This window comes from Athene cunicularia, unplaced genomic scaffold (genome assembly GCF_003259725.1).
Source record: "Athene cunicularia isolate RWA unplaced genomic scaffold, athCun1 SCF_2, whole genome shotgun sequence".
Taxonomy (NCBI): domain Eukaryota; kingdom Metazoa; phylum Chordata; class Aves; order Strigiformes; family Strigidae; genus Athene; species Athene cunicularia.
In genome coordinates, this window is record NW_020799266.1 from 942,737 (window position 1) to 969,785 (window position 27,049).

Sequence of the window (27,049 nt, forward strand, 5' to 3'; positions counted from 1 at the left end):
CCCAGATCTGCGTTTGTCTAAATGTGTTTGCAGTTATTTTAGTTAAGCTCAGACAACTTCATGGGCACTTCTGTGTTTGTCATCGTGGGGTTGTGGTTTCTGTTTCTGCACTGGACAAGTATTGGAGCAGTACCCAGAGGCCTTGTGGTTCTCTTGTTCTCTTATGCAAAGCACAGTGCAAAAAGCCCTCAATATTTTGCTTGGGAAAAGGCACATAGATTTGTTGGCAAATCATCTGTGAAACAGGTCATGAAACTGCTCCACCTGATACCTAGCTGGAAACCAGCATAACCTCCTCTATCTGTGACAGCTGCTGGAAGAGTCTGAGGGTGTTTTACTGTCACATTAGCAAAGCTGGTAGCAGGGAAGAAAAAGCATTCGGTTAAAGCAGAGTGCTCAGCCACCCCTCTCAGAGGGAGAAGGATCCCAGCTGGGGAGCGAGGGCTTGGCTGTGGGCGTGGAGCTGCTACGAACCCCTAGAGACAGATGGACACATGACACCCAGCTTCTTCTGCCCTGCAGCAACATCACTAAAAGCCAATGTAATGAGATCTTGGTCACAGGAAGACACAGTCCCAAACCCTTCACACACCTGTAGAGAAGCACTGCTTTTGGCAGTGGTTGAGGAGAGAGATTTGATGGGGCTTCAAGAGCTGTACTGAGCCACCAGCTGTGGATAGGAGAGCACTGTTCAAGTGTGGATGAGGCCCTTGCTGCCCTCCCTCGGTTAGGGTTCCCTGGAGTGCAGGCAGTGCATGTAACACTGAGGCTCCTTCTTCTCTCTCTGCAGGAACATGACATTGAGACAGCATTTGGAGTGGTCCATGTCACCATGCGGGGCACACCCAAGGGGAGCAGACCTGTCATCCTCACATACCATGACATTGGCCTCAACCGTAAGCCCTTGCATTCGCAGGACCCTGAAAAAGTGGTTGTTCATGGTATTTGCTTTTGGGTGTGGGGACCAGTAGGACTGGCCTGGAACTGAGATGAGACATGCCATTCCAGGGTAAAAAGATAAAGGTCTGCAGGAGAGAGAGCATGTGGCACACCCTGTCTGTTCCAACAGCCTTGAAAGGTAGTGCCAGGGTGCAAATAGGTCCACCCACCACACTAGAGTGCTTTCTAGCTGACTTCTTGCACTGTGTGATAGAGCTGCCACAAGACATCTGTTCCCTGGATGCTGGGCAGGTGAGCAGATTCCTTCTTCAAGGCTGCAGAAGTAGTGTAGTGTTTGTAGCGGGCTCAGTTGCTCTTTCCATATGTCTTCCCACCCAATATGTACTGTTAATGTTCACACAGGTGCTCCTCAGTATGTACTGTGAGTACCCAAGTGCTGCAAGCCCTGTTTTCCTGGGCACGCATGCTGGGGTGTCACTTGTCTGCCTGCCCTCCCGTCATGGACTGGCTGTGGCGTTGCAGTCCGTGGGGCACAGCAGCGTGTGTCACCCAGCACCCACCACCCCTCAGACTCAGCAGGGAGGTTGGGCTCATGCAGGTGTGTGCTGTGGTGTTTAGAGGGTGGATTGCAATAAAAATTCAGGAAATGTCACATTTCTTTTTTGTTGTTGTTGTTGTAGACAAATCATGTTTTAACACGTTCTTTAACTTCGAAGACATGCAGGAGATCACTCAGCATTTTGCTGTGTGCCATGTGGATGCACCAGGCCAGCAGGAAGGAGCCCCCCCATTCCCATCTGGGTAAGAGCTCTGCAGAGTCCCTTGTTGTTCCAGATGTGGTCTGGACTGGGGTGATACCCAGTTTAAGCCAGCTGGGACTGCCAGGCTGAGTGTAGTGGGAGTCAGCTTTTATGAGCAGAGGAAATGGGAAGATGAGGAGGCTTCCTAGGGAGCATTGAGGGAACTCTCTTATTACTGATGCATGGGTAAAGCCCTCACTAGTGGTGAGTGCTGGTTCCAGTTTTCTGACTTGAGCATAAGCCCGGCACACTGCAGTCTAGCTGGCGTTCCTTGCTTCATCTGTCCATCCTCCCACAGAAGTCTGACCGCCCAAAAAACCTTTGTGTTAGTCTTGCTCTGAGGGATGAGATACATGCAGTTGGCTGCAATATACAGTATCATTGCAAAATATTCACCTATGCACGTGCCTGTCAGATATTCCTTGTCTCTCCTGGCTTGGGTAGAACTGGAAGGTAACCTATGTTGAGCTGTATTTGGAGGTGCTTTGAATTCAGTCTCTCTTGGTTTTCAGGTACCAGTATCCCAGTATGGATGAACTGGCTGAAATGCTGCCCGCTGTTCTGATGCACCTGAAGTAAGTCTCTGAAAGGAAATGGGGTGAGCCAGCTGGATACAGCCATTCCAGCACCTACGTCTGTCTCTGCTTGCAACATCTGATTTGTTCACTGAGTTGTTCCAAGAGGCCCGAGCATCTCCTATCCTGTGTAGCACTGTCTGGTTCTGTGTCATTTATGGCTGCTGTGTCATTGTTGGAACGTTTTGTAAATGAACCATAAGTGAACAGACAGATGCAGAGAAGGGAAAGGCTTTGCCTCTAGCGATGCTTTGACTGTGAGCTTAAGTTAGCCTTGCTGATTGTGAAATCCTTGTGTTTCAGCCTGAAAAGCTTCATTGGGATTGGACTGGGAGCTGGTGCTTATGTCCTCAGCAGGTGTGCAGTAAGTATCTCTTCATTTCCTTGGGACTTACACGAGCTGTGGTCTTCCACTGATCAGACAGACCATTTGTGGGGCACGGGCAGAGTAGCAGCCAGTAATTACAGTAGGCCTGCAGGGAGCCTTGTGAGAGCTACTTCACATCCGGATGGTTAAATTGGAGCAGCCAAGGTTACTCTGAAGCTATGCCAGACATGCCCATCCTGGTTGCTAGGAGTATCCAGCCTCGTCTTCACAAAGACTGGCTGCATTACCATATGCTGTATCCAGTGTTTGTGACACCAGATAATTGATTTGGTGATGTGTGGTGAACCAGCACTGATGAAGAATGTGCTTTTTCACTGGAAGGAAGTAGATTTTGCACTCTGTGGTTTGACAAGAGAGTACTAGCTTAATTTTGGTATGTACTTCTACATTTCTCTCTATTGCAGCGTTTATAAGCATGTGAAACCAGTGGACAAAGTTTAGCAGCCCAGAAATTTGCCTGAGTCTTTTGGAGATAGTGTTAAAAAACCCAGAAAAATCTGACATTCTCAGTAAAGTTTGCTTCATGTCGTTCAGTGCAGAGTTGTTGATGGTATTGCTTCTTAAAGCCACTTCACCGTGCAGTTGCCCCTCCTACAGAAAGTTCCCGTTTCCTCCAGTCAGGGTTGAGCCTGGGGCAGCGTGAGGCACTGGTGATTGCTCTGCTCCTTGCCTTGCAGTTTGCAGTCTTGCTAAAGAGAAGATCGCACAAATAAGCCTTTGTCCTCAGCTCAGTGAAGACCCAGAAAGCCCTTGCCATGCTACCTGGATTGCAGACAGTTTCCTGCTGGGAATGGTTGTTTCCTCCTGCTTAACGTGCTAATCTGTACAATGGAGCAGAAGAGCTGGAGTAAAATTTCAGCCTTGGGGCACACCTAGAGATCAAAGTTGTGTTTGTTAGATTGCTGGGTTTGTGTTTGCAAGCAGTTCTCAAAGTATTTTGTACCTGTGCTCCCCACACACACCCCCCAAGGTAAACTGCAGGGTGGTGGTGATGCCAGGCTGGGGCAGGGGAAGGGGGGGCAGTGGGGGGGGGCAATGTGGGCTGCCCTTTCCTGAGCTGGGCGTCCCTGAGGCTGGGACGTCCCAGGCCTCTGCTCAGGCTGCAGGTGTTTGTGGGGCCTCAGCACCAACTCCTGTGCTATTTGCCAAATCTTGCCATTTCCCCTCTTCCTTGAGGAGTGGAAGGAGGTGCTGTCCGGGCACAGGAGTTTGTCCCGGTCCTTCCTGGAGGTGCCAGACTGGATCAGAGTTGCTGCTCACAGCTCTGTAGTACACGAGAGCCCGAGCAGGAGCTGTGGCTGCACCACATGCATGGGGCACCAGAAGACATTGCTGAGATCTGCCCAGGCTGAGGTGCTGTGTGAGCAGTCAAGCCCTCAGTGTCGACAACTGAACAAGGTCTGACTGGGAGCCAGCTTTGGGCCAGGCTGTGAAAAGGCCACTGGCTGCTCAACACAGAAGGAGCTCCCCATTTAGTCTTCATTTTACTGTCTATTCCTGTTGCAAGAAGCTTCCCAGCTGCTGTGCCTGCCCTTTAACAGTCATTGGTAGGTTAATAGTTGGACTAGACAGTCTTCAAGGTCGTTTCCAAACTTGATGATTCTGTGGCCAATGTGTAGGCTGAATCATCCTTCTGAGTATGCCTGTGCTCTCCCCCTACAGCTCAGCCACCCAGACCTTGTGGAGGGACTTGTTCTTATTAATGTTGATCCATGTGCAAAGGGCTGGATTGACTGGGCAGCATCCAAGGTGAGATTCTCCTTCCCCTGCACATCTCCTCTCCACAGTGCTTAATGAACAGCGTGTAGAGTAAGAATAAAAATGACACAGTATGGGAATTTGTCACTTTATGGCAAAAACTGCACAATCTCAATTCTGTCCTTACTGTGTTCTCAGTCTGGGTGTAGTACAGCCTCCACCATAGGACCAGGGGCGGGTGTGATCATATGTAATTGAGAAATCCTGGTAAACTGCTTGGAGATGAGTGGATGTTGAACACTCAGCTTTCCCCTGATTTGGTACCCATGCTTGCAGGCTTCATTTGGCTGAAGTTGAATGGATCTTTTAATTATTCTATCATTCTGGTCACTTGCTGTTACTCAGAGTTCCAAGTTGCAGGTGTGTTGGGTGTGCACAGGCTTCTCTGGAGCCTTGCATGCCCATCCCAAGCTTCAGGTGTTTGTTTCTTATATTGCTTGAATAGTTTCTTTGGGTTTTTTTTGGTTTTTTTTTTTTTTACTCTGAAGAGCTGCTTTGAAATTTGTAACGAAACTGCGTTTTCCAGTTACTCTCCCTCCTCCTCATTCATGGTCACTCTTCAGTTTTCAGGCTGGACAACCAACATAGTGGATATTGTCTTGGCGCATCATTTTGGTCATGTAAGTACCCAGCAGGTGTTAACGTTGCCCATGCAAGTGTATATGGAGCTATAACTTCTGTATGTACCCTCTCTGAAATAGCTCTGATCCATCAAATAATGGTTGCCACAGACAGCACTATCTTCTCTGTGTGGCAGGCTCTCATCAGGGCTTTGCATACTGCAGGGATCATGTCCATCCTCACGCTTGTCCATACTGTCTCCAGACATGTTAAGGAAGTAGTGTCCCACACACTAGTGCTAGAACTCCTGTCTTTGTGGTGTCCAGGGAACTGTCTGCAGAAGCAAGTGGCAGCCAGCATGGAAGCATTTGGGCTGTGGGTAGAGATCAGCTGGGAGTTGGCAGTGGCGTATTGCATGTCTCCAGATGTTGAACTGCTGCATTCTGCTCTTCATCTTCCCCTTCAGTTTCAGCACATGCAAACCAGCCCCTCCTGAAAACTTTGGATACAGCAATGCCTTCTGTCTGGGATTTGCTGGCTCCCAACCCGCAAGCTTACTGGGCAGCTGAAAGGGCCCATGCCTCATGCACACTGCATATGCCATGCAGCAGATCAGTCCCTGACCTGAAGCCCTCCTGCAACAGCACACATCAGCACTGGGAGGGGTCACGTAGCTTCCTCCTGCTTCGAACACGTGCTGTTCTCTCCTCGCTTTCAGGCCCCTTCATTATATTATATTGCTTTCCCTTTTCTCTCTGTCTCTCTCTAGCTCTCATTGGAATGCAGTTTCTTCATAGAACTGGGCGTTAGGATTAAAGTTTCCTTTGGTCCCCGTCTTGGGGACTTATCCATAAAGCTTTGCTTCTTTAATATGAAGGATAAGCAGAAGACTTCCCTAAAGCAGGGTGATTTGTATCTGTGTAAGCATTACTGAGTCTTGGGAGCTAACTTATCCCATCTCAAGATACCTTTGTACTCCTGCTGCAGCATGTGCACTGCCATTTGTGAAGGTGTAGTCACACTACCAAAGTATGGCACATTAACAGTCACGCCACAGAAACACTCCATGTAGCCTAGGCACTAATGCCATCTGGAGTCGCTGCCCTCTGTGTTATTGTTCACAAGTGAATGATGTGTATGGAGACAGTTTAACGCTTCAGTATTTTTATGAGTATCATTTCTTTGTTTGTGAAAAAATGAACTTCCCTGTCTTTCAATTTTTCTGCTTTTGTACAGGAGGAACTGCAGGCAAATCTAGATTTGATCCAAACATACAGGCTTCATATCGCACAGGACATTAACCAAGATAACCTTCAGCTCTTCCTCACCTCATACAATAGGTACAGGATACTTTTTTGTCTGCTAGATTGCTCCCATAGTTTTCCTCCTTGGTAGATTTGCTGCCATATAGCCTCTACTGGCTATTATGTCATATGAACCTTTGTCCTAAGCCTAGACTTCAGCCATTATCCTGAGCCAGCTCAGCCCTCATGCTTGGATGACCCGTTCACACCTCAGTAGATGATCTCTCTAGGCACACAGCAAGCTTGCCCTGAGAGCAGCGATCCTGCCTTATAGCAGTGATTGCTGGGGCTCCTGCTTATGGCATGACACAGGGAGTTGTAACCTGTTGCCTGGGTGCTGGAGCCAGCACTCCTGGTTGGAGTTTGTATGCTACCACAATAATGAGTTTACCCTGCTGATTTGATGGAGAATTGTTCTGTTTTGTCTTCCAGTCGTAGAGACCTGGAAATTGAGAGACCAGTTCTTGGCATCAATGAAAATACTACAAAAACACTCAAGTAAGTTGCTGTGAATCAGCCAGTCGCAGTTACTGTGCAGTCCCTTCAGCAGAAAAGCTGCTTCTCAGCAAGTCCAGGCTGAGAAAGCAGTTCAAGACAGTCCCAGGTCGTGGTGCAGTGCTGCCAGCTGGAATGGGGCAGAGGGGGCTGGAAGCCCTTCCATTCAGAACACACAGATTCTCCAGAAGGCAGGGTCAGAGGACTAAGTGCATCCACCCAGCAGTCACTGTACTTGCTGAGCTGTTTAGTTTGGTTGTTTTGCATGAAAATTTAGGGAAGCAGGTTTTTGTTTGTTGCCACTAACTGCCTTCCCCTACCTTGCTGAAGAAAGTCACCTGCACAGTTCTCCCGGAGACAGCAGTGGGTTTTGAATGCAGTGGTGTTTTCCCACCTTGCAGTGACTGACAAAAAAATCTGGGAGGGGATAGTCTGTACAGGATACAGCTGAGAAGGGACAGACCCTGGAGAACCAGTGATAATCAGCACAGGGGAAGTAGAAGTAAATTTTCAGATTCCAAGTGAAAAAGTAAAAGGAGCAAATTATCTCCAACGTGTAGTTCCCAGGAGGACTACAAATTGCAGTGCTGAGGCAGGATGCCTGGGCTGGGCTAGAGGCTGCTGCATGGGCTCTGCTCTTTGCTCCTTGGAAACTGTGTAGAATTCTGCTCCTGCCAGTCCCAGGAATGCTTTAGGCTTCTGCAGCCAAACTCTCTAGATCCTGGCTAACCTAAAAGGTGTGGACTTCCTTGCCAGGTCTCCAGGCAAAGCCAGTCATGCTGTTCTCTGTCATGCAGGCAGCTGTAAGGCACAGAGCACTGTTGGTCCATTCAAGTGACTGACAGGGATCTGCAGACCCTTAAAATATATCTTGTGGAAGTGTGGATCTCTGTGCCAGCACATTTGCAAGTAGATCAGATCCTCTGTCTCCTTAGAGGTGGTACTCCACTGGCTCTGAGGTCTGTGGCTCACAGCCTTTCTAGTCTAATTTTTGTCATCTACTCAAGACCTAAAAGTGGGGCTGCTAGCCACCCCTTTCTTATCTTGATCTGTAAATGAATAGTGTACATTCACAGCCATTTGGTCAGTGACTTCCCATGTTTGTTTTACATGTTGAATGCTAATTATTCGTCTAGAATTACAATACCTATGAAAATGGATATGAAGGCACAGATTTGCCAACAAAGGCTTTGATCTCATTACATTTTTCAATATATTCCCCAAACATATTTGTGTTTCTCTCTAAAATCCAAACCAAAATACAGTACTGAGCAGTAGCCAGTCTCAGATGCATAAAACTGTTAGATGTGGTTATTCTTAAATTTGTAGCAGATGTTCATTTCAGAGAGCGTGCTCCCTTTTGCAGCCTGGGGTGGTGTTTCTCCCAGCCCTAGGCACGTCTTTTGACATGTGTGCAACAGTAGTGGCAGTTGGTGTGTGTGGTGGGGACAGTGTGGGTGCATGTGCAAGCCCTGGAGGATGTTTTGGTGCAACAAAATGCTGGGGTGTGGTGACAGGTAGGATTTTGCTGAGCATTATTAACCTTTCATGAGGCTGTTGGTTCACAGAGCTCAACCTGCTCAGAAATCCATAAGATACACTGTAACATCGCTGTTTTGGGTTTTGACCAGGTGCCCTGCCTTGCTAGTGGTTGGTGACAACTCACCTGCCGTGGAAGCAGTGGTACGTATACCTGAACTCTTTTTTCTCATGACATTAGCCCCACAAATCACTTAGCAAACCTGCCTCACCCAGCAGTGCTTTAACCTGGCCCAGAACTGGGCACAGAAAGTGGCTCTTTGCCCCAAGCTCTTTTCTAGTCCCCCAGCTATTGAGCCACTAGTAGGAGAGCCGAGGGCTGGGAGACTTAATGGCCCTTCAGGGCTGCTCTGAGGTGAGGATGGCAGTATCTGAATAAGAGTCCTTGTGCTCCAGCATGTTGCTTGACAGGTGATGCAGAGGACCCCTTTCAGAAACTTGGGTCTTTCCCCAGACTCACCCAGGCTGCTGCCCTAGAGTTCAGTTCAAGTAATGATTTACTGTTCTCTTGCTGTTGTACTGAGGCTGCCTGGGGTTTAAAAATAAGCAGTGTGACTCCAGTTCCTGTGGAGGGGAGTCACACAGAGCTCTGCAAAAGCACTGCATCACAGGGGAGTCAACACTTAGAACTGTCTCCTTCCTGTTGTTCTCTGCAGACACCTATATAACCCACTTCCCGCCCAGCACAGTTCTAAGTGGGCCATGACACAGTGGAGTGTGGTTGTGGATGTTGCTCCTCCCCTTCAGCCAGTGGCTCTGGGTAGACCAGGGGTTTATGAACAGAAGCAGTTGTCTTAAGAAACCTGGAAGAGTGTAGGAGTCTCCTAAAGCAGTAGCTTGGACCCAGAAGCTGTGCCTGGAGAACTGCTGCAGTGCTTTTTCTGGTGATGGCCTGTTGCCTTTTCATCAGTCTGGTCTGGAATTCTGAGACATTTTGCAAGTTTCAACTTTGCTAGATACTATCCCTGAGGATTCTCATTGCTCCATATCCACAGCTGGAAGATGGGACAGGGTCTTGTGGGTCTTGGCTTGCCTATCTGGCTGCCCAGGTTCCCAGCTTATAGTAATCTCCCCTGCTGGTGTTGCTTTTCTTATAGGGCACCCACTTATTTCCTTTTTGCATCATCCTTGCAGAGGAGAGGTGGCTTTGGCCTCCTTGTCTGGCCTGGGGATTGAGTGATCTCCTTCCCTCCCAGTCTTGCTGTCAGAGCCCAAAAGGTGCTCTAAGGTTTCATGATGCATCCCTAAAACCAGGGGATGACTTCCCCTGAAGTCATGGCCACATCTTGGAACAAGGACATTCTGTCACCACAAGGTCCCCTCCCCACCTGCCTGTTGTCCCCCCATCCTTCATTCATTGTTCTCTTCCTACACACTCTCTGCTTTCTTATTTATTCCTTCTTGGCCCCAGAGAAGCTCCCATTGCCTAAGACAGCCACTGCCTCTGGTGCAGCTGCCCCACATTTTACATCTGACCATGTTTTCAGTGTGATATCATGTCCCACTTTCCTCCTTTTGTTTTAGGTTGAATGCAATTCACGTCTTGACCCAACCAAAACTACCCTTCTGAAGGTGAGTGACACTCCAGAATCATTCCAGCCTGCACAAAGACATTATTTTTTGCTGAGGCCAGTTCCACTTAGCTTTTTGCCTTCCATACATTTAGCTTTAAGAAATTTGTGGACAGTTATGCAGGTCTGTGTTCTCTGCTGCGTGGAGCCAGAATTGGGAGAGAAGAGTTTGTCAGGGGGTCCCTGAATTGATGTGTCATTGCCACTTCTCTGTTATCTTCAACTGGCAAGGAAGACATGCTGAAAGTTAGCAGAGGTGCCCTGCCTCCTCCCTGCTCTCTGCCGGCAACAAGATCACTTTTTCTAGCATTATACCTATCCTTCCCATTGTGTGGCTCTGCAGCTTGCCAGACATGTGAAGTGCCAGGTTTGGGAACAGTGGCAGGAGGAGCTGGGATGGTGGGGGGTTACTCCTGGGCTTCTAGAGCCTCTCAGTGGCCTGAGATCACTTGGTAATGCAGCCTCCAAGGTGCTGGGTTCCTTCAGCAACAGGCCCCTGGAAGACATATCACCAGGCCTGCTTCAGCTCTAGAGGCGAGGGGCTGAAGTGTGCCCGTGCTGCTGGAGGGGCGGGCAGTGCTGGCCTGGTTCTGGGGTCCTCCTGGGGTGGGAAGGATGGTTCAACCTCCCTCTTGTTTCCTGTTGCAGATGGCCGACTGCGGGGGCCTGCCCCAGGTGGTTCAGGTGAGAAATGCCTCAGCTCTCTCATGGCATTTGGGTTGGGCAGAGCCCCTTGCTCTGCTCCCACTAAGCTGAATTTTGTTTCCACAGCCCGGCAAGCTGACTGAAGCCTTCAAGTACTTTGTGCAGGGAATGGGCTACAGTAAGTGACAAACATCATTTTGTCGTTTGGGTTGTTGTGAGGGGAACTCAGCCTTTCTGGTCCATTTGGCATCTGTGTCCCCACCCATGAGTTAGTGTGGTTGCCAGGAGATCCATCCACGCTGTAAACCAGCTGGCGTGCTAACAAGCCTTAGCAGACCCATGTTGTTCCCCGACGTGTGTTTAACCTGTACTGCAGCTGGAGTGGTGACCCCTTTTGGTTGCTGGTGTTGGTAAAACCTTGTAAGTCCGTCTTTGTGCCAGTCCAGAAAAGCATGCTCCTGAGAACAGTAAATCTTCTGAAATGTTTTGTGTAGACCTTCTCCAGGGGGGTAGGAGTTAGCAGCACACCTCACCGATTGTGATTGGTGCATGAGAGCTCTTTCTTTTCTCTTCAGACATACCTATTTATTTCAGACTCTCACCAGGGAAAAGTGATATCTCAGAATGAAACCCAGAGAGCTGGGTAACTTCTGAGACACCCAGGGAGCTCAGCTGTGCTTTGATCCAGTGCCCTGCCCTATGGCTTCCTCCTTGTGCTTGGAGACAGAGACATTGTCTCCTGAGTGTGTCGGGCTGACAGCTGTTCAGCTCCTCACCCTTGGGACTTCAGAGACTGGGGGGACTTCAGGAGGAGGGCTTCTCAGGGCACTAAAGCAACTCTGTCTCCATTGCAAACACCTTGGCACAGCTCTGTTGCCTGTCAGGGGCCAGGGCTAGGAGTTCCCTTCTGTGGATGATGAACCTTCAAAAGCTGGAATTATGGGAGGGGTTGGTTCATATGGCTGATTAATGACTGAGCATGGCCACTGTGCCAGCTGTGACACTCCCAATGATCTCCACATGGCCAGAAGTTCTTTGCCAACTCATGGGTGTCAGGGCTCAGAAGAAGCTGTCCTTATCCTTAGACTTGTGTGTAGTTGACATGAATGTTGTAGGACAATTGTGTTCTCCAAGGCTGTCCAGAAAATCCTGGTCCCCTAGAGGAGGGTGCCATGTGAGAAGGCTCCCTCGACCTCACAGCCTGAGAGCATTTCAACATTCACATCTCTTGTGTTCCTGGTGTTAGTAAAGTCAGCAAGTGTTGTCATCAGAGCAAGGACTTCAGCAGCACTTTGGGGGTGAAGTCTCTTGCAAATAGGATTTGCAATGCTGGGGAGGACAAGGGGTAGTTTTCTACTTCCAGAATTGGTAGCTAGTCCCAGAATAGTTTTCCCATTTTTGGTGGGCAAGACTGTGTTGGCACTGCTGAGCTCAGCCAGCAGGGGCTCCTGTCTCGAGGAGAACAAGAGAGAAACAGATTAGTAGCTTGCCATTTCTAGACATGCACAAGCCAGTTACTCAACAGCTATTCTTGTGCCTTCTGCATGTTGGCTTGCAGGAGGCTCATAGCAGAAATCTGATGCTATCAACTCAAGGAAAGACAAATTTCTGTTCTGTATCTGGAGTTACAGAGTATACCCCAGTTTCCCTGCCACCAGGAAAATGGCATCTCCATTGAGCAGCTGTGGTGTGTGCAGGGGGGAGGTAGGGTCATCAGATACGTTGCAATTTCCAGCTAAAGGCATTGAAGAGATCTGGCTCTGATGGATTTTTGAGTCAGCCTGGTATCTCCCTGAGATGCTCATTAGCACCTGTTTTCACAAACATTGGGAGCTTTCAGCGCTGTGTGTGAGCTGGGAGTGGAAGGGAAAATCGCTGGGGATCCCAGGAGCAGTGCAGCTGCCAGTCACACACCACAACTAATTGGCTCTTTCCTGTATTCATCCCTTTCCGTGTCTGATGTTGTTTCCAGTCCCTTATGTGCAGCTCAGCCACCTAAGCACTGAGTCAGGTACCTTCAATTGTGCATCTGCCTCGGCCCAAGTCTGTGTACGGAGTTGAATGGTTCTTCGGGTGCATTGCTCTGTCTCGGCATGTCCTGCTGCGAGCTGGGCTGATCCATTGTACAATGTGTATGCTATGGTTTTTCCCTTTCGTCTGTATTTTGTTGATTGTTGCATGACTTCAGCTCTGTGGTTTTCTAGACCGATGAGACTGACTTTCAAAAGGTCCTCTGTACAACAGCTGCCTTGGTTTGCACAGACGTTTACCATGACTGCACTTGCAAATGATCAGTTACACTTCCGGCATTTGCTCACCTTGGACCTTTTGAAATTGGGCCTTAAACATTGTGCTTTAGACGTGCAAAGACTTAATTTTGGCAGTGAAGAGTGAGTTTTCTTCCTGAGGGTATAGCTCTTTTTGTGCTTACCCAGTGACACATACCTGAGTGACTGTGGTACTTGCTCTAGGAACTTCTTCCTTTCCTAAGTCCCACACTTGTTCTCTCTTGCAGTGCCAGCAGCTAGTATGACCAGGCTGATGCGCTCCCGTACTCACTCCTCCTCTAGCGTGGGCTCTGGCGAGAGCGGCCGCAGCCGGTCTCATACTAGCAACTATGGTGAAGGAAGTGCTGGAACCCCAGAAGGAATTGACCTCCAGGATGCACCTCAAACCATGGAAGTATCCTGTTAGGCAGGAGCCCCTCTTCTGGATTCAGAAAACTCCACTTGCCCCCACTGAACCCACTCAGAATCTAGCATTTCATCCAACATGGCATTAACTGTTCTCTCTAACTTGTGCATGCCCATCTGAGCTGCCACCTCCTTGGTAGTCTGTACTTGGCATTACTTTGGTCCTTTCTGTATGCCCTTGGCATCAGAGCCTCTTTAAACTCGTTAACATTCCGCAGTCTTAGTAAGTCATGTTACTGTACATGCTGATACCATCTCCTGTCTGTGCTGTATATCAATCCAGATGACAGCCGTTGTCTCCCCTGTTCATTTAAATATAATTTCTGTGGCTTTGTGAGGTTTAGAATTGCTTTCTAGCTGTGCTTCTGCTAAAGGACCCTTGTGGTGCAGTTGGTATGGCATCTGTGGGACGTGGGAAAGCAAGGCTGTGATGATGTGAAGCTCCAGGCGCTGGAGCGGGCAGGACTCTGGCAGATCTGCATTGGAGCACAGAACCCACCAGAAGGTCTTTGTGTTCTCTTGGCATGCCAGGGCAGCCATGGGGAAGTCAAAGAGAAATACTGTCTTGGTCTCATCTCTGTATGTGTGTTAAGAAGGAGCAGAGTGATTTCATACCTGAGCCTCCTGAAGGGGCAAAGCAATTAACAAGTAAATTTAACTAACCGAGGTGCACTATTAACCAAGTACAAGGGATTAAACTGCAGCAGCCCTGGCTTCCAGCCCACCTCTGCTGACCCTCTGCCTCTCCTGGAGAAGAGCCAGATGCAATTACACCTAGTCACTGTTCTACCCTGGCACAGGTGGATCTTTCACATCAAGTAGGTTGTAAAACAGGCAGCAATGCCCTTGCCAGGTGGAGACCCAGGAATCTCCTGCACTGCCAGCTCTGCCTCCCACTGCTGCCCGCCCCAGGCAGAGTGTCTGCACAGGGTATTAACTGAGGCTCAGGAAACACCAGTGAAAGTAAATGGTGGCCAGCACATGCACGTCATGTGAGTCAGGTCCCAAGTGTGAGCAGTGAATGCCTCTGTGCAGGTACTGTTTACTGTCTGTGGAATTCACAGTTCTGCTGCCTTTTTACATCTGGCTGGGTCACAGAAGGCAGGAGGCAAATGCCTGCTGCATGCCAGGGTCTAGCTGTTAATGGGAGAAAAGGGATGAGTGGTCAGGCTACTACAGGTCTTGATAGATGAGCAAAACATCCTTTCTTAACTGTTGAGCAGCCCTGACTTGCTGGGAGCTAGCTCCTCTGAGGGTCACACTCATGTTCTGCTCCATTTCAGGTAGGGAATGGGACTGGGAGACTCTGCCTGAGGGGCACTTTGTACCAGTTATTAAATAAAGCTATAACTGAGGTTCATTGTTACCCTGCATGCTCGTGTTTCTCTTGGCATGATGCAACACCCAGACTGGTTTTGTCGGTTTTGGTGCCTCCTACTGTGAGAGGCAAACCCTCTCCTGTGGAAGCTGGCAGGGGCCAGCTGGTGCAAGAGGTGGCAGTGTGTTGGGTGGCCCCATGACCCCTGGAAGGGCTGTCTGAAGGGGCTGCAGAGCGGGTGCTGCCAGAATGAAGAAACAAACTTCCTGCTCTGACAGTGGAGACTAAATCAGGGTTGCTGCTGAACAGGCACGGTGCCAAGAACTGCCTCCAGACAGAGGTGAGGGCTCGGAGCTGCCTTCCCTGTGAGCAGTGCTCCCCACCAGCATGTCTCACAGATGTGACGCCAATCTCACTGTAGAGCCCGTGCGAGGCGGCTGTGGTGGGTGGAGGAGGCAGAGGGCGTTTGGGAGGCAGTGGGAGGGCTGCCCACGCCTCTGCCCCCTGCCTGGGCCCAAGGGCAAGCAGAGCAACGCAGCAGCCAGTCCTTAACACAACTGCTTCCCCATCTTCTGCTTCTCAGATACAGGCTTTGCTCTCACGTCTTGGGTGTCTGTCATCTTAACTCGCACCAAGAGTTAACTGGGACTGAAGAGGGGTTAAACTGCTGGTCACATATTAGTCCCAGTCTTGCTGTCATGCCCCTGGGTGGGCTCCTGCAGCCTCCTTCTTCAACTTTCTGAAGACTCTGGGGGAGGTTTCTGCAGGAAGTGAGACAAAGTGTTTTCATGAATCACAAACTGAACAGAGGGTAAGAAATGGGAGAAATTGGCCAGTCGTATTAATGAGTAGTGAAGTGATGAATGGTAAGTTTGAGTCTGTAGAAGAGAGACCAGGCTACCAGCTACCCCATGAAGTTCATGGCTGGTACATGCAAGTGCTGGATGCAGAGCAGACATATGCAAGAGAAGAGTAGATGTACATACCCCAACAGCCAAGCAGAGCCCCAGTGGCCGCCTGCTTACATACAAGCCCCTTTCCGTGTGCATCTCACACCGTCGCAGTGGTTTGTGACCGACCAGAAAGTTTAAAGGGCATCACAGAAATAGCAGCAGGCTGTTGAGCCGGAGCCCTGTGGCAGGATCACAGCAGAAAGCGTGGGGGGAGCAGCACCCACAGCGGGGGGGCGTGCAGTGGAGATGCCAACAGCAAAGCCCAACCAAGGACTTGCCCCATGGAGGGTGGGGGGTGCTGGTGGCTACTGCTGGCTGGGGCTGAGGATGTGGCTGGCACAGAGATGGAGCTGGGGCTGCTCCCACACACAGCGGGGGGGATCCTACCCAGGGCATTACGACCAGCGCCGGGCCGCGGCCCAAGGGCAGCGTGTGGCCCTGGTGGGCAGCGCAGGGCTGCAGGAGCTGCTGAGCCAAGGAGGAACCCTCGGAGCCCCACCGTGGGTCACCCCGGCTGGGGCCAGCCACACCTGCCAAGGCCTGGCGGCGGCACTGCGCCCATCTCACCCTCTCACCCCAGATCCTGGGCAGTGACCATCGTGCCTTGAGTGGCTGAGTGAAAGAGCAGCACCCTGCTCGGGTACACCAGCACGTCACAGGAAACAGCAGCAGCAGCCCCGGCGCCTCCCAGCCCTTGCCGGCAGCGCTGCCAGGAGCAGCCCTGGCTCCAGCCCCAGAAAATACCCAGCCCCAGAGCAGCAGCGTGAGGCCGGACTAAAGGGGCCTTTGCAAGGGCGCGGGGTGCCCAGCACTGTGCCAGGGGGACCCTCTGCCACCTGGGTGCCCTGAGGACCCACCATCTCCCCACGGGGCAGAGTCCAGCCCTGATGGCTCCTGCACCATGAGGAGACCAGAGAGGATCAGGTAAGGGGGGTGTGTGTGTGTTGCCCCTGCTCAGTGCAGCAGCGTGTGTGTGTGCGTGTGTGTGTGTGTGTGCGTGGGGCTCAGCCCAGGGCACCTCTCCACGGCTGAGGAACCAAAACACGTGGAGGCATGTCCCCACAGCCCAGCGCTCCCCATGGGAACTGGGGTTGGCACAGGGTGCCCCCCCCCCCCCCCAGGGTACACTGGGCTGGGGCAGGACAGGGCAGCACTCAGAGGGCGCTACCCACCACGGGGCTGAGGGTGCCCCATCCCGGGAGGGCCCCCCCAGCTCAGCTCACAGGTCCCAGACACCCTCCAGGGCAGCGCTGACCCCGGGCGATGGGGAGCCTGCCCAGCCGCAAGAAGCAGCTCAGTGCCCCACCAGTGGCTGCTGGCACCACGCAGCCCCCGCAGGCAGGTAAGGGCCTGGCAGCTGCCAGCTCGGTCAGCATCCCTGGTGTACACCGTCCTCTCCCCCCAGCTGGGGCCAGGGCAGTTCTGAGCCCCTCACCTTCCCCGCAGACCCCAGCAGTGCCCTGGCCCTCTGTGACATCCCCTCCAGCCCAGGGGTGGCCACTGTCCTGCGGATGGGGGAGCAGCTCCGCATCCTCTCTGAGTAAGTCCCTGCACCAAGCAGGGGCTCCCCCCCAGGGTGCAGCCCACAGAGTTGTGTGGTGGTGACACCGTCCTGGGAGTCCCCTCCCTGTGCCGAGCAGCGTCAGCCTCTCGGGGTGGCTCATCCCCCTTCCCCGTAGGGACGGGGAGTGATGGCTGGTGGCATCTGAGGTGTCTGGCAAGGAGTGCCACGTCCCCAGCAGCTGCGTGGCCAAAGTCAGGCACAGGTAAATGCTGAAATCAGTCTGTCCCAGAGTAGCCCCAGTGCACACAGCCCCAGCCCAGCCCCCACGCTGGGACACTGTGCCCTGTTTCCCTCCCCGGGCTCAGGGAGGGACCCTGCCGTGCCAGGGCAGCCCCATGACCAGCCCTGCTGCACCCCAAGCTGCCCCCTCAGCCCTGGCTGGGGCAGAACATGCCCTGGGGTGTTGGGGTCCCTGCACAGCCATGAGGCTCTGCTGGTGCCTGCTGCCTGCACAGGTGGCTCTACAAAGGTATCAGCAGGCAGAAGGCAGAGGAGCTGCTGCTCGGTCCGGGCAACCACAGCGGGTCCTTCATGATACGGGAGAGCCAGAGCAGGCGAGGTGATAGCCCTCCCGTGCCCCCTTCCAGCTGTGCCCATGGGGGCGGCAAGGGCACGTGGGGCCCAGCAGGGCTGATGCCCCATCGCTCACACCTGGTGGCAGAGAAGTGAAAAGGCTGAAGTGGTTCCTGATGCTGCTGCTCCTGCTTTGTGCTGAGCCTCTGCCTCGGGGCCTCAAAAAAAACACCAGCAGGCTGCCTGCAGCTTTAGGTTAAGCAGAGAAGTGAAAAGGCTGAAGTGGTACCTCAGGGTACCACAACGAGGTACCCAGGGACCCTGCTGGGTGCCCCTGCACATGCAGCTGTACCCACTGTCAGGGTCCCAGGGTACAGAGGGGGCTGTGGGGGGCCTGTCCCTGCACAACCCCTGCGAGTGGAGATGTGGGAATGAGCCACAGCAGCTGCTGCTGGGGGACACAGCCAGCAGCTACCCCAGGACAGCCCCTGTCCCAGCCCTCCCCCAGTGCCCCCCTTTGAAAGGGCTCAGGGCCTGGCACAAGGATGCCACACGGTGGGGGGGTGCTGCTGCCCACCCCAGTGTGGGAGAGGCCCGGGCAGGGGGCTGGTGCAGTGGGGCCAGGTTCCCACAGCAGCCTGGCCATGTGCCCCTCGCCCCGGCAGGCTGCTTCTCGCTGTCAGTGCGGCACAGCGAGCACGGCTCCTGGGACTCCGTGACTCACTACCGCATCCACCACCTGGAGAACGGCTGGCTCTACATCTCCCCTTGCCTCACCTTCCCCAGCCTGCATGCCCTGGTGGACCACTACTCTGGTAATGCCACGCCAGCCCCCCAGGCTTGGTGGGAGAAGCCCTGCACCCTGCTGGGATGGAGGGGGGGAAGGGTGGTAGCCAGTCCCACACCTGCCCAGGTGCCCCTAGGGCTGGGGTGCAGGTGGGGGGACCCTGCCAATGCTGCCTCCCCCCTGCCCAGACCTGGGTGAGGGGCTGTGCTGCCTCCTCAGGGAGCCCTGCTCCACACAAGGGGGAAAGGGGGCCCCAGCCCCTGCCCTGCCCGCTGTCATGAATAAGCCATCACTCAACTGGGACAAGATTGACAGGTAGTGACAGTGGGGAAGGGTCCGGGACCACCCTCACTGCCCCTCATAGACACTGGAGGGGTTGGGGGCTGTCCCCCTGACCGCCCGTTCCCCCTGGCACAGTTCGCTCCTGCTCTCGGAGGCCACGGCCGCAGCAGAGGACTCTCCCATCAGCCTGGGCCTGCGGGAAGCTGTCAGCTCCTACCTCCTGCTGACAGAGGCCGCCCCTGAGCGGGGCTCCCCCAAGAAAGGGATGAAGACCAGCTGAGGGCCCCGGGGGCAGACCCAGCCCTCAGGTCAGCGCTGGCCTGGTTTCAGCTCCGAGGGCCTGTTGGTGCCGGGGGACTGTCGGCCTGGACACGGGGCTGGCACCAGTGCTCGAGGAAGAGGCTGCCTGGAGCCCGGTGCTTTGGGAGGGGATGTTGGAGCAGCCCGAGCCTCACCCCACACCCGTGAGAGAAGCAGAGGCTGGGCAGAGCAGCCTCCGAGGCTGCAGCAGGGCCCTGCCCCATCTGCGCTCCCCCCCAGCAGCACTGAGAGGGATGCAAATACCCACCGAGCCTGGCCCAGGTGGGGAAACAGCCCAACCCCCACAGACACAGCAAGTTTGTTCAAAAACGTTTTTGCAGCAGCCACAGCCCACAGCAGCTGATTTTTAAACCTTTTAACATATGTACCAGGTTTAAGGTCCATAAAACAGGATCCTACTGGACACACAGAATAAGCATGTACAATATATTCATTAAAGGGCATCTTGTTCACAGCTGAGGGTTTGTGAATGAATCATGAAATGTCAGCTGCAACCAGGGCAAGTTTCCACCCACCACAGCCTGGCAGGGTTTGCTCCTCCTCCATTACCCCCAGCCCTGCCACCAGCTTTCCCCAGCCTGGGGTGAGCTGACAGATCAGTTCTGGTCCTCAAGCCAATTCACTTGGGATAAATTAATGAGCCCTTGAGGTTTAAATATGTTTAACATCACAACTGCACTTTAGGAGCAACAAGGAAAGAAACTGGTCCCTGCCAGCACAAGATGATCTAAAAATGTAGAACGTAAATATTCCTGTACAACCCTGATCTAAGCTACATCTCTGGGCTGAAAGGGGCCTTAAAATCAGCAGAAATGCCTCAGAGCAGCAGCACAGCTGAGCCTTTGCTTTCAGCAGCAAAGAAGGGCCTGGGCAGGCACCCGGAGCTTTCTCTGCAGCAAGGACTGGTGCAGAAGCGATTTTGCTGCTCGGTGACATCTCTTCCTTCCTTTCCTCTGTGCTGACAGGCCGGTGCAGCAGGACCCCCCTTATCTGCAGGTTTCCTGCCTCTGACAAGCTCAAATCTCTTCATTTTCATGTCTAACAAACTTGCTCTTGCAAACCCACCGTTACTTTCTCATTTCCTTCCACAGCAGCCTGGAGCTTCACATGCTCAGCCATCAGCATTGAGCCCAGGTGTCCTTTCAGCACAACACAAGTCTGGGTTTATCCCTCAACCCTGACCTTGCCCTGCAGTCAGCTTACAGCACTGCTGTCACCCCTGGGGCCACCAAGACAGCTCAGAGCATTTTGCTTGCTTCTTTTTTGCCATTAACCCACATTATGTGAACAAAAGCCAGCTCTTGGGCCTCCTTCCTCCACCTCCAACCTGAATCCAGGGTGTTCGATGCTTTTACACCAGTGATGGTTCTACCTCAGACTGGAGGGCAGTCATAGTCAAGAAACTGTTCCTCCTAGTGACTGGCAAGATAGAAAATACCTCACTGGAAAGCCTATTCAATCCTTCCCCGAGGCCAGCAGCCTCTGAGCCCTTCTCCTTCCTAGCCCCAACAGCTTTTTTCTGGGCACACTTCACTGATGCTGGGAAACACGTTCTCCAGAGGAGAGGCTGCTGCATGGGGGAGCCCAGGGGCCTGGGGTGCTGCCACCCTCGCTGCCTGCCTCCCCCCATTCAACACTGCAGCCCCAGTTAATGTCACAGGCACAAAGCCAGATGCCAGACCAAGATTTTAACAGCTGGCAGAAGCAGAGAGCAGGTCCTGCCACCTCCTCCCTGCAGCAGCTCTCACCGCAGAGGAGAGAGGCAGGGGCTGCAAAGATGCTGCCCCTGGCAGCCAGCACAGGCTGTGAAGGGACAGAACAATCCCTAAGGAGGCCCACGGCTGCCAGAGCAGGAGGGGACCTGCTGCCTGTCCCCCCCAGGGCTGCTCCAAGTGCCCAGGACTCATGGGGAGAGGAGTTTTTCGGCTGAGGGCACACTGAGCTTGCAGAGCTGTGGCCACCTGGGCCAGATCAGCCACACTGCAGCCAGCACTGACCTCCTCCCAGAGCTGTCACTGACTGCAGAGGAAGTGGCAAGCACTTGGTGACTTTCAGATGGGCAACCTTGCCCTACAAGCTCTGTTCCCCTCACCCACCTGAAACCAAACTGTTTGAGCTTCTCTTTCACAAGAGCAGCTACCAAGCATGTGCTGGGATCAAAAGCACTTCTGAAAGTATTTGGAGGAACTGCAAAATAGTCAAAGCATCTCCAGTATCCTTGGACCTCTATTGGGAGCACACTGCCATTTTGGGAGCCTAGACTCAGTGTAGTGTTCAGTAAACCACACTCCAGGTGACACTGCAGGGTAAGGAAACCCACCACTTCTCCAGCAGGCCCCTCCCCCTGCATCCCTCACAGCATATGTACTCAATCTGCGTAACTTAAAAGCCACCAGTCTGAAAGCTCAGGAGGTACACACAACTCCTGAGCCCAATGCACCCCAACATCCCTAAACAGTGGGAAACGGGGCGCACTGTCCTTCAAACCTTGGTGAGGAGTGTTAACCAACAAGACTCTGTGGCATCGTTCAGCCTGTACTGACAAAATGCCTTGATGGTAACACGAGCCCCACCAGCAGTAACAAACACCCTGCAGGCAGAACATGAGGAATTCCAGCTTTTCTGTTGTTTTGTTCTCAGTTTTGCTGTCTGCATGTATGTTCCAATAGGAAAAAAAGTGTGGTATTTCCTGTTTTTAACTATATACCTATTTGAATATGGGCCTTTTTTGGGTAGCTCTGGCAGTTATTAATCAGACAAGAGCTGTACGCAGTATTTTCCCCTTCACGAGAGCACTGATATGCAAATTCTGAAGGATTAGTATTAAGATAGGAAATACTCTTCGAAACAACGATAATAGCTTGATGTGCTCAACAATGCCATTGGAAAAACCAGACCAAGTACCAGTCACAAACTCAATGTGATGCTGCAGCAGCACGGGTGCTACTCTGGCATCAAACGGAGCATGAATGAGACTCACGGTCTGGACAATGATCAGCAGCAGATCGTGTGATTAGAGATGGTATTTTGGTCAAGTAACAGTAAGAACATTACAATGGTTGTGTCAGATTTCTTAGGCTGAGGAACTTCAAGGTGAATCTACCCCAATGAAGGCTGACAGATGACTTAGCAACTACCACCTGATGTGAGAGTCTGCCTCTACAAAAATCTTAAGATCAAGCAAGCAAAATAGGAGATTGGACAAGCTCACATCAGAGGGCACACATTTCTCTCTGATGGTTAGTCACAGCATGCATTTCAGTAAGTTATTTCAAATTCAGACCACATCTCCAAAACCTGATTTTTGACATTTAAGTGATCAGCAAAACCTACATGATTTGACTGAACCATGAAACACACGCCTGGATCTGCCATCAGTGGCAGAATTTTTTCCAGGCCTCAGAAGCCAGGCTCTAGCAGTGATGCACAGTCTAGCCTTAAAATCCAGAATTTTACAGGAATCTTGTGTTTGAGAATGAAGTCAGGAAGGCCAATTTGGTAGGAAAAAGGAATAAACTGTTTTTCCTCCTACTGGGGCAATTGTGAGAGGAAGAGATGCATCTGAAGGCACACTGATGCCTGCCCCTGCCTTCAGGCACACCCTGTGCCAGGTACTTTCCCTTCCAGTACTTCCCAGCTTCTCTGCTTCCCATGCCTATGTGTTTTCTCTCTAAGGGTTGTTCAAATACATTAAAAGCTCCCTCCTTTGCATGAACATTAAAGCAGTACTCCACACAGGAAATATGCAGCTTCTATCCCAAGCCTGCTGCTGCTGCCCAGAAGTATGACAACAGCTTTCAGGAAAATGTCACAGGCACAGCACCCACGCTGGCATTCCCTGCCAGCACAACCCTCCCCAACCTGCCTGAAACTCACCCGCTAGCCCAGTGCTACAGGACAAAACACACTTCCACCTGATAACTATACAGAATAGGCATTTTTCTCCATACAGTTTGCACTGTACGGCTGACAGCACTTGTCCTTATTCACCTGGTCTTAGGAACCATTCAGGGAAGCTACACCTCCAGGTCTCCTGAGATGAGCACCCTGCCTTCACACTGGTTTCCCAGCACAGAAGTCTCATACAACACTTTCAGGTGCTCCTGTGCTGTTCTGGTTAGAGCAGCTTCCTACCTGCAAGGCTCATCTTTTGTGAAATGAATCATCAGAGGGATGAGCCACCTGCCCCTCTCTCATCAGCACTGCCCTGTGCTCAGCAGCAGCTGCCCTGGTAGGCTGTTCATCAAAATAGGAACAAAAATAATGTCAGATTACATATACTAGGTACTAATATATTAGGATTTGGGAATAAAGTGTACAAGCTCCTCACTGAAACAATATCTAACATAAACCAACACATATAAATATTTTTAATAGATAAACTGTTACGAGACAGATCTGGAAAACAAGTTACCATACTTTGGGAACAGTTAAGATCCATATTCCTCTTAAACTACAGTACCTGCATTTCAATGCTATCTGGAAAAAAAAGTCCAAAATTATTTTACTGAATAATGATCAATTGAAACAAAGACTTTACTAAGACTTAACCAACAAAAACCTATTTATTTATTTATTCCAAACACCAAGATACAGAAGTTTTCAAGTTTTGCAAATATTGCTCCAAAGCAAAATTCTATATACAGCGCCCTCGGATCTAATAGTGCATAAACAAAGACAAATATACTTATGTATCCACAGTGCAATGTTTGCTCATTTCATCAAGGCTCCATGTTGCATTCACTTACCAGTGATTTAAAGAAATAAAAAAGTGACCTTCCAGACTGAACAGTTGGTCCAGACTACGAAATAACAATGTGGAAACTTGCAAAAACAGGGACAAAAATGAATCCAGGCAGAGCACAATTAAGAATCTTTCATGAACATGAGAAATGCTACTCTATTTCAAATAAATATTTTCAGTCTTTATCTGCAAGGGCTTCTCTAGCTTTACTAAAGGAAAACATGTATTTGCCATTTGATTTAGCCATTAGAACCACCATTTCTTCCAATTCTTAAGTACTGTCCTGAGCAAAAATAAACTGTCAAAATAAAAATGTACAATGAACACACAAAAAGCAATTGCTTGGGAAGGAGAATTTGTACTCTGGAGTGAAAAGTCTGCTCAGGGATTTAACTGCTTTCAAACAGTAAGTGCAGCTGACTTGTTAACAATGCAGCTATATTCTTCTCAAGATGCCCAGTCAGAGTGCTTGCTTTACAGATTTCAACCAGGGAACACCTTTCTGGTTGATCTCACCTGAAAAAACCACAACACCTTCACAGTTGTCTGGCATGCTCCTTCTGATGCTGTTCTGGCTGTCTGGTTACTGCCACCTGTTCTAGAGCTACACATGAACGCAGCTGTCATTAACAGGATGAGACAAGGTATAAGCACTGCTCATCCTCAGAGAGCAAAGTGATTCTTAAACATCACGTAAGCTTTATTCGAAGTGTGGTACAGAAAAATGAAGTTTTTTCTGCTGTACATATGTTGCATTCACCAACTAGTACTATAAAACTGTTAAACAAATCATTCCCTCAAATGAGTCTTGGCACAAAAGCCTTAGTTACTACGTAGAGTAGCCTCATTAGTTTTCTGAGGGAAACAGAACATTCACTGTGTATAGATACCATTAACTCCTGCAATAATAACGGATATTTCAAGCTTACGTTATTCTTTGCAGTATATAAATATTACAGATTCATATCCAAAATTAATAATTTCTACAGCTATGGGCCTTTCAATTACAACTGTGCTTAAACTTTACCCTTTGGTGGCACCATCACACACAGTAAAATCAAGGTAACAAATCTAGCTTTTCAAGGACACCCTCTCACTGCAAAAACAGCTTACCGTTTTCCACAGTGAACTTAGTAACATTTGGGAAGGAAAACTAAAGTCACAACCATTATTTATGGAGTTATGATCTGCAGCTGAAAGACTTTTAATGTCTCAAATACTTACAATACACCAATGTTTCAAAAGGTATTGAATAATGTGACTTGAACACAAGCAGCATTTTCACCTCTCCCTCAAGTAATACAAACTGGAAAATTAAAACTTAAGGTATAAAAAGAGACTCTGAACATACACCATTTAAGATAACCCACTCATTGTCCGCAAGGACAGTACCTCATGCATAGATCTTGAGGCTTTATTTACACAAATATAAAATAAACTGATTCCCAAAACCACACATTCATAGAGTAAGTCTTTACAATTAACATGTTCATAGTATTGAAAAAAAGTCTGCATTTCAAAAAATAACCGGAATGACAATTATTAACAAATGGGTAGAAAACTACATAACATCCATTACAGACCTTGTTGAAGTCTGGAACTCCGAGCACATCCCCAGTCTTTCCATGGCTGTATCTCATACTGCCACAGCACCGGTGTCCCACTAGCACTGCTTCAGGAGGCACAGTATGGCCATTTTTAAGAGCTCAAGAATGCACATAAACACAATGTTAATGGGTTTCCCCAGTACCAAGTCATGTGATAGTGACAGGATAAATATGGAAAACAATCATTTATTCTGAAAGTAAGTGCAGTCCACCTGTGACCTTCTGCTACATTATTTAACATAATAGAAGTGGGGTTTAGGCCACTGTTACTTGCAAACCTCCACATAACACTTTATAGTTAAGAGCTGGACATTCATACTTACTAATTCTGAAAACTGTTACAACATTTCCTAATGATTAAATACTGTGTGCTATTATGCATAAACCAGAAGGAATAAAACATGACACAAGTCACTTAAACTATACAAACTTATTTACAACCTCTGTCAACTAAACATTTTTGGCTCTTAGAACTCTGTTCTTCAATGGCACAATTTTTAGTCAATTTAATTATGAAAAAGTCTACCATTTCAATGAGCAACTTGTAAGGAGTGAAAATTTAAGTACAATTTATCAATCAACACCCAACCTCTGAAGACAACAGTATGACCCCTTCCATATTGTTATAATTGTCTAATAAACCTGAAATGATAAAATAACCTTTTCTCTGTTCTTTGAACAGTGCTTCTTCACAAATCCCTGAAGTCAATCTGCATCACATGCAACCAGCATGCTAATTTCGTTTAAATATACAGAGCTGTTCACATCAGATGCTCCAACTTTGTATTCAGTCTCCAACATTTTCTAGTCTCACATTGAGCAGCAAAGTGCAATCTGTTGCACTTTGCCTAGGTCCGTTATAAGCTGCTTTATACAATGTTTGAGTTGTGGGAGTCGAGCTAGTGGTTCTGGTGGTTCCAGCTCTCCTGTATAATCCAGCCAACTCTCCAAAACTGTGAAGAAAAACAAAGCTTGTCACCATTCCAGTTCTGAGCAAACAGATCACCTTAAGTTCCAAAACAGGAAATTTTTGTGAATCTTGAGAGCGTGGTGGACAGTATTTTTAACACATGTTTATTTAGAAATCAGAAAATCAGGCTCCTCACACCAATCTTTGCAGACAGTTTTTGATACATGACAAAATAATTGGCAGGGGGAAGGAGAGAAGAAAAGCAAACGTTATTAAGAGAAAGCAGGGAAGGAAAACTCAGGACTGGATATTGTGAAACCTGGTGCTAAGCTTCCTCTCTCTGTATCAATTCCAGAGCAAGGACACTGCAGTACAGGAAGTTTATACCGTCAGAATATCTTTAAGATCAACATTAGATGTGGCTGAAGATCCTAAAAGGATGGGACTATGCCAATGAAAGAAGTTTGTTGTCAATACAGAATACAACTGGCCAAGACTGGGTAACAGAAAACAGGGATGAAGTCTAAAAGCACCACCAGCAGACTAGTGCACAATGAAAATTAACTCCTGCTCTAAAGCTTCTCAGCAGTAAACAAGAACCAGAAGTACTAGTGACCAAAAGACAACAACTCAGGTGAGAATGCAATACAACCACAAGAAAGGTGGTCAGATTGGACTACAATGAGTTCTGGGTCAGGATAGTATCACGGAAGGAGACTGAAACCTTGCAGATACACAACACCTGCCACGAGGAGCAGCAGAGACACTACCACTGACTGATCAATAGGCCAGTTTAACCTAAGGGCTGGACAACTGGTGGG

At 50.0% G+C, this 27,049-nt stretch overlaps 3 protein-coding genes across 9 annotated transcripts in view; 2 read left to right on the forward strand and 1 right to left on the reverse strand.

Annotated features, from left to right (window-relative positions):
* NDRG3 (NDRG family member 3) overlaps window positions 1-14,595 on the forward strand; it is a 59,059-nt gene extending 44,464 nt beyond the window's left edge. Inside the window, exons 4-17 of one of the 2 annotated variants that reach the window (XM_026867180.1) lie at window positions 791-896; window positions 1,581-1,701; window positions 2,213-2,275; window positions 2,579-2,639; window positions 4,326-4,412; window positions 4,985-5,041; window positions 6,219-6,322; window positions 6,719-6,784; window positions 8,413-8,464; window positions 9,845-9,892; window positions 10,540-10,575; window positions 10,663-10,714; window positions 12,509-12,547; window positions 13,052-14,595. In XM_026867180.1, the coding sequence (XP_026722981.1) occupies window positions 791-896; window positions 1,581-1,701; window positions 2,213-2,275; window positions 2,579-2,639; window positions 4,326-4,412; window positions 4,985-5,041; window positions 6,219-6,322; window positions 6,719-6,784; window positions 8,413-8,464; window positions 9,845-9,892; window positions 10,540-10,575; window positions 10,663-10,714; window positions 12,509-12,547; window positions 13,052-13,230 (1,071 nt within the window). In that variant the 3' untranslated portion in view covers window positions 13,231-14,595. The remainder of the gene's footprint in view (window positions 1-790; window positions 897-1,580; window positions 1,702-2,212; window positions 2,276-2,578; window positions 2,640-4,325; window positions 4,413-4,984; window positions 5,042-6,218; window positions 6,323-6,718; window positions 6,785-8,412; window positions 8,465-9,844; window positions 9,893-10,539; window positions 10,576-10,662; window positions 10,715-12,508; window positions 12,548-13,051) is intronic. The other variant, XM_026867181.1, reaches the window with a different exon arrangement.
* A 2,152-nt stretch (window positions 14,596-16,747) lies between these two features.
* SLA2 (Src like adaptor 2) lies at window positions 16,748-18,926 on the forward strand. The gene is given in 7 exon segments (XM_026867212.1): window positions 16,748-16,842; window positions 16,947-17,040; window positions 17,180-17,266; window positions 17,520-17,623; window positions 18,243-18,392; window positions 18,553-18,679; window positions 18,782-18,926. Coding segments are annotated over 7 exon segments (786 nt in total). The 5' UTR covers window positions 16,748-16,763.
* A 4,587-nt stretch (window positions 18,927-23,513) lies between these two features.
* Window positions 23,514-27,049, reverse strand: part of PHF20 (PHD finger protein 20) — a 72,304-nt gene continuing 68,768 nt past the window's right edge. For all 6 annotated transcript variants that reach the window (XM_026867192.1, XM_026867196.1, XM_026867195.1 and 3 more), the window contains one exon: window positions 23,514-26,271. In XM_026867192.1, the coding sequence (XP_026722993.1) occupies window positions 26,129-26,271 (143 nt within the window). In that variant the 3' untranslated portion in view covers window positions 23,514-26,128. The remainder of the gene's footprint in view (window positions 26,272-27,049) is intronic.